At 37.5% G+C, this 14,231-nt stretch overlaps 1 protein-coding gene across 1 annotated transcript; it reads left to right on the top strand.

Annotated features, from left to right (window-relative positions):
- Nucleotides 1-6,287: 6,287 nt before the first annotated feature.
- On the top strand, nucleotides 6,288-12,770 carry LOC149005808 (glyceraldehyde-3-phosphate dehydrogenase GAPCP1, chloroplastic-like). Its single transcript, XM_089168203.1, has 14 exons — nucleotides 6,288-6,528; nucleotides 6,847-6,941; nucleotides 7,037-7,104; nucleotides 7,199-7,237; nucleotides 9,145-9,245; nucleotides 10,550-10,662; nucleotides 10,815-10,914; nucleotides 11,003-11,149; nucleotides 11,294-11,354; nucleotides 11,577-11,674; nucleotides 11,786-11,928; nucleotides 12,087-12,170; nucleotides 12,343-12,432; nucleotides 12,530-12,770. Exons 1-14 carry the CDS (start codon nucleotides 6,427-6,429, stop codon nucleotides 12,582-12,584), a joined length of 1,296 nt encoding a protein of 431 aa, XP_089024329.1. The 5' UTR covers nucleotides 6,288-6,426; the 3' UTR covers nucleotides 12,585-12,770.
- Nucleotides 12,771-14,231: the final 1,461 nt, after the last annotated feature.

The raw sequence follows: 14,231 nt of genomic DNA, 5'->3' as shown, positions 1-14,231 counted from the left end.
ACTGTGCATATTCACCATAGTATACAAAAATAAGCCTCTTCTAAAAGTATTTCTGCAGCTTGTTTTAACTGTAAGACCCCAAATAAGCCATTTCAAATAGTCAAAACTAAATAGATTCAAAGAAAAGCATCATCGTTGCGGGTTCAACTTAAGTGCTAGCTGCATCATTAAATGTGCAACACTGTGTTGCCAACGATTGAGATCGAAATCTTAATTGTCTGTCTCGCTTTTAACCATCTATGAGACGGACGGTTGAGATCGAAATCTTGACCAACATTTAAATCTCGACCGTTGGCAGCACATGTTGCGCATTAAACATACAACATTTTAGTCTACTCTCATATCTCCATCTGAATTGGCAAGAGACCTTCACCTGAGGAGACATGAAATTTCAAGTTTCAATCCTCATACCGTGGGGACCACTCTCACGCAAAGAGCATTTAAGTACTCTTCACTGAGTCGAGACTCAGTTACAAACTTACAATACACAACACCAAGGTCTCAGCCAGATACCCTATACAAAATGGCAACAAAAAAATCCCTTCAAATTTTCATTATAGCGTACAATGCTCCAAGAGTAGGGTGGGTTGCAAATGAGATCTTTACATGAGCCGGCCATGTATTAACACTCATACCAGCCTGCTTGGTTTCTCTGTTCAAGATCTTATTCATTTCGTTGCCAAGCTAGGAGTCTAGGACTGAGAGTTACAGAGATGCAGAAAGGTTCCGACCTCCCTTCGCTGGGGCGAAGAGGAATCCCACAGTCCCTTGCGTTAATCGGAGAAAAGTCGCATTCACCGATGGTTACTTGTCTTGCGATTCCAAAAAGAGGGATTTTTGTTTGCGCCTGCGCGGATATTCTCTGTGTAGGGGTTAAGATAGTAGGCGTTACATGGTAATTAGGTCTCTGAGGTTTAGAAACTTTATTAAATTACAGAGATCCACCCATTTTAATTTAAGTTTACAAAAGTGTCTCTTATACCATGTTGCTGAAAAACAATTGAAAACACCCTAGCTGCCACTGTTGAAGTCTTGCAAATCCATCAATTAGGAAACTACCAATCGATCGAAAAACCTCAATACTAAAAAATGGATAAGATTCAAGCTCGAAGACTTGAAAGGGAGAAGAAATTGAAGGAAAAAGGTGGACAAAAAGACAGTTAAAACTCCAATGCGAACTAAAGAGTTCTTGTACAAGGAGGACGATCAAGGCCTCGTTAGATATTACAGAAATTAAGGAACCAGGTCCATCAGCAATCATCTTCTTTGGTTTTTTTTTTCATGGAAAAAATGGAATTTTTTTAAAACAGCTGCAGTCGATTCTCTGAAGATGAATAACTGGGAAGACTGGGTGAGTCATCGGAGATGGGAAGACAAGATCAAGGAATGCGTAGGAATCACTGTTTCTAAGTCTCCATTTGGTATATCTTTAATTTTGGCCATCTTTTGTAAATTTGACTTCAATCAGGGGTGTGTAGTTATAAATTATTTAAAATTTAAAAGTTAAAAATAAATCAATTTTATCTCAATATGTGGATTAAACAAGTACACGTGTAGCAACATTACACCTGTGCATATGATATCTGTGCCGACGCAAACAAAAATCCTCTTTCCGCTAGGCTTTTCTTTCTGCCTAAAAATTACTTTAGTCATGTGCATTAAATGTGCAGGACCGTCATGCCTAGCTCATGACAAAAGGGTCACAGATGAAAAAAAAGAAAAAGAGAAGATAACTGACAGAACAGCCAAAATAGAAAATCCTTAGAGAAAATTTTCCTTGCCCCAGAAAATGAATATCGTCCTCCATGGCTTTTGCATTGAAGTTCAGTTGATATATCAGGCCTTTTGCAATCTGATAGACATATACTTCTCAATGTGAGCCCTATTGCTTTTGCACCTTCTACAATACCTCATAGTTCTTCTGCCTTTGGTTTATACCTTCCCTCCCAACCTGAAACTGGAGCCACAACCAACTTTGCATCAACAGTGCCTTTCTTTCTGCCTAAAATTTGTAGATGTTACTCTGATTCAATAGCAATTGTAAGAAAACAGGAAGATAGGAGAAAAGAAAGGAGAAAAGAAAGCAGAAAACTCACCCTGGAACAATATAGAAATGATGGAAAGAAGGAACAATATTGAAAAGAAGTAATGCGGGTGAGTTCCATAAGAATTTTATCAGGGAACTGGGTTTCTGAGTATACCTGGAAAATTCTCTGCCAGAATTTGAAATGCACAAAATCCATTCAAATAAAGAACATGATGATGCTGACAAATGTGGATAAACAATCCTGATTGAGGAGTGTAAAAACTAATGAAACACCTAAAAAACATGGACATTGAAACATTTGCCCATAAAATCTCATAGGGGCTCTACAGAATTCAAAGAGTCTATAGCAGAGATTGAATGATCTAGAAGATCCAGTCCATTTAGGAATTTAAGAAACTTGAAAGGATTCAGTGAACTAAAAAACCAGTCTTTTCATGTCAGACTATTTACGATAGAATGACTAACCATTTGTAACAAACCAGTAGAGAGAAAGGTCTGATCCAAGACCTACATGTGGCCAGTTGTTACATGGAGTCATATACTAAAGTATTATTTTGGGGGAAAATTTGAAAATTTCTCACCATTCCATACATTTTCTTCTGAAACCATGTTAGATACATAAACATTTGAGGATTATCTTTTGAGGTAAAGTTGCATTCAAATTATAATGTTTGAGTTTTTTCCCCTGTATTTTAGTGTAGGGTTATCTTCTCTAGCATTTCAAGTTGAACTTGTTAACTCCTACTTATTTTTTTTTTTGTTTTTAATTTAGGGGACATTTATGTTTACCTTATCTATGATAAGATAAGAAACGATCATATTAGAGTTGGTCTGGGAGTTGCTCCCATAAGTGATAAGCTTAGATAAAGTCGTTTGAGGTGGCACGACCACGTTCAACGGAGACCTATAAATGCTCCTGTACGGAGAAGTGATATAATCCATATTGAAGGAACTAGAAGAGCTAGGGGTAGTGTCACATGCATACAAAAACCTTTGGAGTGTGGAGAGGGAAAAGAAAAAGAAAGATAAACAAACTTACTCCTTGCTAGAGTAGACTAAAACAAAATTGAGGGAGACAAAGTTGGTTGTAGAGAACAAATTAGAGGTGATCAAAGTAGTGTTTGAGGTTGATGGTATGATAATTGCGCTAATAAGGTCAAGCCACATGGTTTTGTTAGGGATAATGAATGCACAACCACGAATAGAGAAGAACACAAGCAAAGCATACAAGGGAAATTTAACGTGGTTCGGCAAAACCCTGCCTACGTCCACCAGAGAGAAAAAAGAGTTTCACTAGATAACCTTAGGAGAAGTGGTGAAAAATGATATGTATAGCTTAGGCCTTGTATCTAGCATGGCCTCGAACAGAACTGATTGGAGGGCAATAATCCATGTTGCCGACCCCATTTAGTTGGGATAAGACTTATTGTTGTTGTTATGTTTATCTTATCTCAACTCTTTTATATGAACATTGCATTTCATATCAGTTGCTTTGTTGAAGCATTCTAAAATTTTAGTCCGATATTCAAACAGTTTTAACTGTGCTTGTGGAGGTTTGTAGCATGCCAATGTCAATGCAAGGCAGTGTGAGTCCCACACTCAGGTGAGTGTGGGTGCATGGTTGTATGGATAGGTTGGGTAGAGATGATCTAAATTATAGGTGTAGAGGATCTAGACCCGCTAAGTTTAGCATTTCCATTAATGCGTGGATGCTTGTATCCACGTTTGGAGCAAATTTCTTTTCCTTCCTTTCTTCCCCCCCCCTTTTTTGGTAAAAGTTGTTCTACACAAATTGATGTTTTTTTGGGGGGGGGGGGTTGTTGACGAAAAGTCGAGGAAGCAACACTACAAAATGACTGTAACCAAGGAAAGAAAATAGGTTTAGAATGTTGAGTACTGTCTTGGAAGGAAGCCTTCAATCTAGCTAAAGGAGTAAGCCCAAAAGCTTTGGGGTTCAAGGGAAAACCTTGACCCACATAAGCTTGATTGTCATTAGGTGTGGCCTTCCACGTTGGTTCCCATCTCGTCGCTTTCTCAAGGAGAATTGATGAGATATTGGATACGTATTTTTGGTGGATCTCCTTAAAGTGAACTTTCATTAAGAAGGCCACCCCGTTAGTACCGTCATCGAGTATCCCATTGACTAGTTCCTAGGGTCCACCCCAATGGGTGTTTTTTTTTTTTGGGGGGTTGGCGGGGGGAGTAGGAACGGTGGCTAGTCATTGGATATCTATATGTACCTCTTTGCTCCACTCCTACTCTCTTAACTTGTAAAGTTATTATTTCAATGGCCTTTGGTAACAATCTACTGTCGTATTTAACTTTTTTCTTTTTTTTTCTTCTTTTGGGTAATTTTTATTTGGATCCTCAGGTTTGGTCTAGGTTACTTTTAGTTCAGAAAAAAGTTCTTTTTACATCTAGCGCCTTTGTTATTTCAAAAAATGATTAAAATTAAATAAAGACACATCAAAATTTTGATGATCAAAATATTCTTATGATGGAACGGTTAAAATTACACCATGTATGTCATCTCAATCAAACGGTTTATATTAAAAATATGAATTATAATTGCAATTATAATCTTTTGACAAAATTATGCCTTTGATTGAAACTCAATGAAATTCCATTTTCATCTTGCAAGAAAACCTACTTTGAAGGATATATAATCATTAAAAGGATCATTATCCAAATCATTGAGGGAGACTCGTCTTGAGATGGCAAGAATCTATGACCTCATCCCACTTTGGCTTTGAGGCTAAAAATAATCAAAACTCAGAAGCAATATGCAATGCTAGAATTACTACTATATATGGTAAAATTCTTTAACTATAGAACATGGTTGCTATTTCTAGTGTCAGCAGCTAATTCCTCCAATTGCAGAAGTATTTACTTTCACACCATTCAGTTAATTATTTTGTTCCCTGTTTTGCTCATGTTTATGGGTCACAACAAATAAGTCGGTTATTCATAGTTCCCTCTTAAATAATAAATAAAAAATAAAATCGAATATTCTAAAGATTCTCTTCCTCTAGTGGGTATATTTAAAGATCCAAGAAACAGTGCGATTGATGCTGACATATATTCATAGTTTATTTACAGTATATTTGGATAAAGAATTAGGAGATTTTTTTCTTAAGTTATCTCCTAATATTAATGTGAGCTTCTGAATTATTCTGTTTATCAATCAGACCTTTTATTATTATCTTTCTATTTGAAGAAAAAAATAAAAAAGAAGAAGAAAATAATATTCTTTCTATAATAAAAGGAATACAAGACACAAGAAAAAAAAAACGAAAAAACAGAAAATGGAGTTGTTGCAGATGGTAGATGAAGACAAAGACAAGTTAAACATAGGGTTTTTTTGTTGAAAGGTATTCTTACCAGTTTGAAAAGTTTAACTTGTTTACATCCGCATTTAACTTTGATTTTCCATCAAGGGTTTGACTGATAAATTACGTAACTCAGGATATAACAAGGCAAAGGTTACCCAAAATAACAGGTATAACGAGGCAACGCTGTTGCGAGATTGTGTACTTGAGAGGGATCCTCTAAACCTTTTTGTTTACCTTTTTGTTTGTTTTCTTTTAAAGTGGCTAAAAACAAAAACATGGGCCGAACTTAAATATCTGATCACTTATTTGGGTCAGGCCCATTTCGCTTTCCAGTATAATTAGTAACCATAGCATATATTCCGATTGATTCCTCAAGACGCAGCATTAAAATGATCCAAAGCATCCTACGACAACCTAACAGAAATTAGATCCATTAATTAGTGAAATAACATAGTTTCCACATCTAACGTTGCTTGACTTTTGTTCTATGTTTTTAACTAAAACGGTTTACATGTTATCATAACTTCCATGTAGATTATTTTCCGAACACGTGTCGTCATTTCTTCCCGACCAAACTCATTTCTCACCATCAAAATCAAAATCAAAATCACTTAATCATGGGAAAGAACATCAGCGTTGAAACCAAGCGTATAGTCCAGTTCCAGAAGAAGCCCTAATGATGACGTGTCTGCTGACGAAGCAAAATATAGCTTTTCTGACTCCATGCCAATCCAACGTGCCAGTCTATAGCTTGTCATCAATTGCCAGCTCATCACATAAACGCCAAACTACTGTACGAGAAAAAAATGGATTTGGCCCAACAAAAAAAAAAAAAAAAAAAAATAAAAAAATAAAAAAAATGGAGAGAAGTACGCTACCAACCCTTCTTAAGGGCTTAAGAAGCTCCGCTTACACTCACTCTGCTCTTCCTACAAATCTCTTCTGTCTGAAAATTTTTCCACTTCTTGGTTGCGCTGTTCCTTGTTAGGTTTTTAAAGTTTTTTCTGTAGACTTTGGAAAAAACTTTACAGAAAAAACCGGTGTGATATGGCGTTCTCAACGATCATCAGATCTGCAGCTACGATCGGAGGATCTGGCAGTGAAGTCACTCAATTTGATTCTGGAGTTCGTAGTCCCGACCTCTTCAAGGTCAGTTTTCTTCTCCTCTCTTTTAGGTTACTCGGCAATATCATTACTTCAGAGAGATCATTATTTGTTTTCATGTTTCGATGTTTCTGGCTTTGTGGCCGTGCTTCTCAGCTACTTTCTTCTTCGTCTTTGGCGTTAATATTGTAGATTTATTTACTCTCTTTATTAAATTAATCCTTCTGTTTGGAAAAGATATAGATATTTTTTGGTAGAAAAAAGATATAGATATGGCTGCTCTGATATTATATTTTTGTACTTCTTAGTCGCTAAGGATCAATTTTTTCTTCGTTAATTATAACTTTTTTGGTTCTTTCCCAGGTATCTCGCGTTAGGGTGAATCACGGTTCGAATTCAGCCAAATTACGGACTACCTTGTTCGGTAGCAATGTTTCTTGTGGATCTTCTTCTTTACAGTTAAGAAATTCACCTTTTTCCTTATTTTGGTCTAAATTCTGCAATCTGTCTTTGTTTGGGCCTAAAAGCGCGTCTTCTGCTATGATTCTTATAGGAAATGCAGTGCCAGAAGTGTCCAGCCAATTAGAGCCACAGCGACAGAGACGCCTCCTACCATTCGGAGTAAGAGTAGTTCTATACTTCTGTAAGCAACGATCCTTTTTAATACGGAGGTTTTAGACTTTAATTTTTTTTCCAACACTTTTTTGTGGTTTAGGATCACCAAGCAGTGGGAAGACAAAGATTGGAATCAACGGTATGCTTTTTGAAGCCTTTTGTGATTATGTTTGTATGATCATGTTGTCTTTCAAGAATGTGATTCAAAATATATCATTATAGTATTTCAAAAAAATTATGGTATCTTGTACTGATATATAAGGTGGATGAGGAAGGGGGAGAAGATTTGGAAACCTTATCCTTTTGCAGTACGGGTGGTTGTCTTGATTGCAGACCTATTTTGACTAGTTAAGAAAAATCCTCCCGAAGTGCAAGATATTAAACCAGGCAACCAAGTGGAATAAGGTTTGGGAACATTTATGCTTTTGCAATATGGGCAGCTACTTAGATTTCAGAATCTCTTTTGACCAGTTAAAGAGAAGTGTTAGATATAACACCAGAGCATCCAAGCCTCTAAAGAATCATATCTAGAGGAGAAAAACCTGCATTCTACTATTGTTCTCAAATCTAAAGGAGGCTTAACATGTACAGAACTGGACAACTATAACCTTCCACAATATTCTAGTTATGGGAGAGGCTTTTTTTTTTTTTTTTTTTTTTTTTGGGGGGGGGGGGGGGGGGATCCAGGTCTGATCTTGTCTGCTTGCTTTAGGCTGGTTACCTCATTGATCAATGGTTCTGAACAATTGGCGGCTGGTCATGGTGAAAAAATCCATTATATGTGTAGTTGCCTCCTGCTTGCAGGATCTTGGAGATTATGGTGCCTGTCATTACAGAATGATGTTTCGTATGTCTGATTTACAACATGCATTTTGGTTAGTTCTGGACAAGATCACAATTGTCGTATTTTCATTCCCCCTTTTTTTTTTTGTGTTTTTTTGTGAATTGGATCTAGATAAGAGGCAGTAGTGTAGTTTTCTACTGAAAAGGTGCAAAAATCCATTGTAAGAAAACAACTGAGCCTACACTTAGTTGAATTGTTTGCACTAATTTTTATGAGGGATCAGATGCTTAAATCAGTTGGATCTTCTGATGCTTTATTGAAGATAAATCTAGTTTGAACTCTCGTATTTGCTTAATAAATTTAGCTTGATATTCTGTTATGATCTTTGGTTATGGTACTGAAAAAAGACTGACAATTGTGCTATTGAAAGAGATTGCAGTTCCCTATTTAAGAATAGAATATTGATTTTTATGTGGGACCAGATGCTTAAATCATTTGGATATTCTGATGCTTTATTGAAGATAAATTTTGTTCGAACTCTTGTATTTGCTTTATATATTTAACTGGATATTCTGTTATGTTCTTTGGTTATGTACTGAAAAAAGACTGACAATGGTGACATTAAAAGAGATTGCAGTTCTCTATTTAAGAATAGAATGAAACCTACTGACAATATTCTCAATTATTCTTATCACTATAATAAACTTCAAAAACTTTCCTTATCCGATAGTTGTCTGAGTTTGACGATCACCGGAATTAGTCAATGTTTTCAGGTGATAACAGTGCTGCTTTTCTTGGCATTGAACTATTTGAACCCTCACAGTTACAGAAGCACCTGGATAAATAGCCATGTAGCTAAGTGTTTGTCAGAACAGGGTTAATGGTTGTACTTGTGATGCATCTTAATTTGCCTTCTAACTTTCTTAATCTTGAATAGATATTCATATTGTAGAGCCTTGTTCTTATGGCAAGTAGCATTACACATCCTTACATAGACATGTAAATGGCAATATTTTTTGGATACTGTATTAGAAGCTTATTGTTTGCATGCCTTGCATTGAAAGGTAGTATGTGCTCTGTGCCTGGAGAAGTATCTGTGGTGGGCAGAGGGTATCCTAACTTATACCAGAAAAAGGGTGGGGGGTGGGAAGATGAAAAGAAAGTAGGAAAAATTGGCTTTAGATTTGGTTATTTTTAGCTCTTTGAAACATGAGGCCATTTCTAAAGTTTCTCTAAGGATTATACGTTCATCCGTTTTGCAGGTTTTGGTCGCATTGGGAGGCTGGTCTTGCGTATAGCAACAACTAGGGATGACATTGAGGTGGTAGCTCTCAATGATCCCTTTATTGATGCAAAGTACATGGTGAGGAAATTTTGTTTGTTATTTTCTTTCTGTCCCTTTGGTGATTAGACTGCTTAGTTTTTCATAGACATCAGTATTTTCAATGTTGATGATTATTTGTATGCTTTTTTTTTTAATTTATTTATCAATTAATTCGATTCTTGGATGGCTTTGCATTAGTGCTGTGAACCCTTCCTATAGAAGATTTTGTAATTACTTTGATGTTGGAAATCTTATGCTGGCCACTGAGAAGAAAACTCTGTTCTTGATCAATACCATGTAGAGGAAGGAAGGTTTAAGTTTTCCAAGGGATTGTTCTTTTTCCATTATTTGTTGTTATATTAAGAGTATGAAGAACCCAGCTTTTCAAATTCTCCATGTTTTATACATTTTCTATGGCTTTTTTCCCCTTATGAATTCTCGTTATTGTAATGACAAAGAAAAAGTTTATTTATTTATTTATTATTTTGGGTGGGGTTTGGGGGGGGGGGTGCGGATGTTGTTTCAAAATACGAAAACATGTCCTAGAGCTTGCTGCTTGTCGTTCATTCTGTTTCTGTTGCACATATGGTATCAGGCTTGCCTAGCTTTAATCCCTGCAAGACACGGGATTCAACTAATTGTGGCCCCAATTGATTAGTTTTGGCTATGTGACTTCTGTTTTGCCAATTCATCTCATTGAAGTTGTATTATTTTTTAAGTTATGGGCTATCATTTCCTATTTCTGGGATCTATCTTAATGTTGGGTTGCCAGCCCTAATCTCCCATCCTCTATTTCGGCCTGGCAGTGAAAAATATAACTACACTTAAATTCTTAAATTCAGCTGAGCTTTAGTTATCTTATATTTAAATTGCTTTGCATTACCTTAGTCAAATCATGAATACAGAACTAAGTGGATGAAATGTCATTGGAACAGTCTGCACATTGGTCAACTTCTCTGAAGTGCATGTGTGCCTAAGTGCAAATACCTAAGTGTCCTATTTGGTGCCCAACTGCCTCTCTGCCCAATGTGCCTGTGTACACAAGGTGAGCCTTGGTGCATACCATTGCAATTCTCAGGTTGCAGGTTTGCAACATGGAGACAGCCTCTCTGAGAACAGGGAAAAGCAGCATAAATTTGCCCTCCTGATCCTAGCAGGAGCCTTAAGGGACACCATTTTGTATGATCTGTTTTACTATTATTCTTAGTGACAGCTTTTGATTAGCATTTGAGGTTTCTTTTTAGTATATGTTTTGGTAATGGGTTTTTCCTTTACTAGCTGCTAGGGTCCCCTTGTATTTTTGTAGTGAGTTGAAGTGACCTGCCTTTCTTCCTTTTCTCCAGGCTTACATGTTCAAGTATGATTCAACACATGGGGTGTTCAAGGGAACTATCAACGTTGTGGATGACTCTACATTGGAAATTAATGGGAAGCAGATTAAAGTTAGCAGCAAAAGGTAAAGTTATTGATCTCTTCTATTAGTTGAGATGCTGTTTGATGTTGTAGGGTTCCATCCTCTCTCTTTTAGCAAAGCAACACAGACAACAATTTGAACACATTCAACTTTATGCAAGTAAAGTGCTCATTTAAAAACATTTCTATCTACAGGGATCCATCAGAGATTCCATGGGGTGATTATGGGGCTGATTATGTCGTTGAGTCATCTGGTGTTTTTACAACAATGGAGAAGGCATCATTTCATTTGAAGGTTTTCCTCATATGATTTGGATTCTATTTTGTTTAGTGCTTTACATCATAATATTTGGCTGACCAATTTTATTTCTTTGATTATGTAGGGTGGTGCTAAGAAAGTAGTTATATCAGCTCCTTCAGCTGATGCACCTATGTTCGTGGTAGGAGTTAATGAGAAGACTTACAAGCCTAGTATGAACATTGTCTCTAATGCTAGCTGTACCACCAATTGTCTTGCTCCTCTTGCCAAGGTTTGACTTAATTTATTTGGTTCTTACAAGTAACACTGACTGTGTATAAACCTTTTAAAAGGGGTTACATTACCTTTAGTTGTGCCCAAACTGTGTTCCGCTACATTATTTCTCTACTATTATTTATTGCCCTAAATTTTGCAGGTTGTCCATGAGGAGTTTGGTATTGTTGAAGCTCTTATGACAACTGTGCATGCAACTACAGGTCTCTCTCTCTCTCTCTCCCTCCCCCCCCCCCCACCCCCACACACACACACACAAAACAACACACAACTATAAGAGGAAGAAAATAAAAGGAGGAAACACAAACCACACACAAATTAGTATCTGCTCCAAATCTATATCTTTGTGCATGCTAACAAAAACTCCTTCCCAAGTGGAAGTTAAGACACATTATGGTTATACAGTTTGTTTTATTCATGTTCAGCAACACAGAAGACTGTAGATGGGCCCTCAATGAAGGACTGGCGAGGTGGGCGGGGTGCTGCGCAGAATATCATCCCTAGTTCCACTGGGGCAGCAAAGGTATGACAGTTGCTCCTTGACACCCAGGGAAAAATAAAAAAGAGAATAATCTTTTATCTTCCTTGGAAGTATGAAAGAATGAAAGATGTAGTTTTCCTTTTGGAATTGTAGGCTGTTGGAAAGGTTCTTCCAGAACTCAATGGGAAGCTCACTGGGATGGCCTTCCGTGTCCCAACACCAAATGTTTCAGTTGTGGACTTGACTTGTCGACTTGAAAAGAATGCATCATATGAAGACGTAAAAGCAGCAATAAAGTACGTGGACCTTATGTTACTTCCACTATTTTCTCTGAATATAGTCAATTTTCTGTCTGTTTCCTCAAATTCTCTATTCCTTAATGTCTTGTCTAAAATCTAGTCCCCACCCAAAACAATTCTTGAATGTTCATGACTAACATTAAATCGAACTGCAGGTTGGCATCAGAGGGAACATTAAAAGGTATTCTTGGATACACAGATGAAGATGTAGTTTCCAATGACTTTGTTGGTGACTCGAGGTAAGGATAATCTATCAGCAATGATCATAACTTATTCAGATATACAGTAATTTATTACCATTACACAGTACTACTGTTGGCCAATTTTAACTAAATAAAGCTGATTCCTTATACTGGGTCTTGTAGTTTCTGTCTTAGTGGTTCCTTTATTTGTTGTGTTTTCTTCTTCCAGGTCGAGTATCTTTGATGCAAAAGCTGGAATTGGACTGAGTACTTCATTCATGAAGTTTGTTTCATGGTACGACAATGAGTGGGGTTACAGGTATGTCTCTCTCTCTCTCTCTCTCTCTCTCTCTCTCTCAACATATAGCCTGTGCTCACATTTATAAATAACACTTAATCACTTGGATTTATTGCAGTAACCGGGTGTTGGACTTGATTGAACACATGGCATTGGTGGCTGCCAAGAATTGAATGAGTTGGGTTGCATCATAGGTCAGGATCGATTAGGATCGCTGCTACTTGTGAGCTTTTAGTATGGTCCACCTGTTTGAAGAGAATGGTGGATCATAGTAGAGAACGTAGTTTGGAGGGTTCAATTGAATAACCACTTAAATATCTAAATAATGTGAATTCTTTATCATAATAGAGCTGTTGAGGCAGGTGTAGTTTTGCTTATAAACATTATCAATGTTGTCATCATCTTTTATCTCTATCCTTCCTCGCTGTCCTCATCAGCTAGTTCATATGAACTTTCATCGTCTACTAGAAAATTTTGAGGCATTGTGCACAAATTTGATTTGTCTTCATCAATGCAGGGGGATCGGGATGATGTCATCTAATTCTGGTTCCAAATTGTGAGACTCCAACTTCTGTGCAGCTTTTATTTGAGCTGTCTTTGTATTGATGATCTTTCTGAGTTCATGATTTCATTGATTTGTGTATGTCACTGGAAAATTTTATGTTCTGAATGTAGAACCAAATGTCTAAAACCCAAACCCTTTCAATCTCTAAAAATCTATGGTAACAAAAGAAACACAAAGAGAATCGTGGTCTTTATTCATTTAACCTTATCAATCATCGAGTTGAATCATTGATGAGAGTTAAGCTCCAACTGGATCTGGAGGTCGAAGAGTAAGGTCTCTTCCCCAAGAAGAGCCGGTGGTTTCGACCGAGGTTGGTGGGTGAACAGAATGACTCGAACCGCTTCTTTCAACCGAGTTTGATGGGGAGTCAAGATGGTTGATTTCGTTTCTCATCGGTGATGGTGTCAGAGGAAAAAGGTCTAGGGTTGTTGCAGGGTTGATGGACTCAGGTGAAATCTCTCGTCTCCTAGTTGTTAAAAAGCTTGCTTCTTGGTTGTTTGAGCCGCAAAAAGATTCAGATCCGCCGCAAGAACAGGTCCACATGATGTAATATAAGGCTTTGCAATGGATGCAAGTGTCGATTAAACTGAACATCCCTTGATTGATACGAGCAACCGGTAGTTGAATAACCAGCGAAGAACCAAGAAAATAATTATGCTGCAGTGATGCGCTGTTACCAGTCGTGTTGATTGGTTCTTGGTCGCAGCAACGACGTTCAGATTGGCACCGAGAACAGATCCAGTAGTAGTTGGTGCCGCAATATCTGCAAGTGTCACTGAACCTGAAATTAATGCCAGCGATGGTGGAACTGCTCCAGAGCCGGGGAAAGGGAGGCATTTCTCCCGGAATCATTGGAAAACTTTTCTCGTTTTGTATCCTTGCTGAGGTCTCTTTCTTTCATTTCCCAAATCGAGTCCCTTTTTTCTTCTCTCTTTTCTCCCTGTCAGAGACAAGCAACCGTGTTGGTTGCTTGACTTGCTTCTTTGCCTCTCAAATTCGTTTCTTTATGAGCATAGCGCAGCAGAGAAATGTATAACGGTGGTAAGAGACAATCGTAGAAGCGGCTAATCATCTTTCTGAATCTTGAAAAGAGAAATCGTCTCTCTGGACACACTACTATTCACGTGAGATACAACAGTAGTGCATTTATGTGGGACTGCGGGGTCGCAGGAAACAGAGCTACTAGAGTTGCCCTGCAAAGCGAGTGAGAGGTCGAATTTACACGAAGGTAATGTAAGTTTTGGAGACTGGATCA

The sequence above is a fragment of the Hakea prostrata genome, chromosome 9 (genome assembly GCF_041222555.1).
Source record: "Hakea prostrata isolate BN-2017 chromosome 9, UWA_Hpros_2, whole genome shotgun sequence".
Taxonomy (NCBI): Eukaryota; Viridiplantae; Streptophyta; class Magnoliopsida; order Proteales; family Proteaceae; genus Hakea; species Hakea prostrata.
This window is presented reverse-complemented; position numbering and strand designations above follow the sequence as displayed.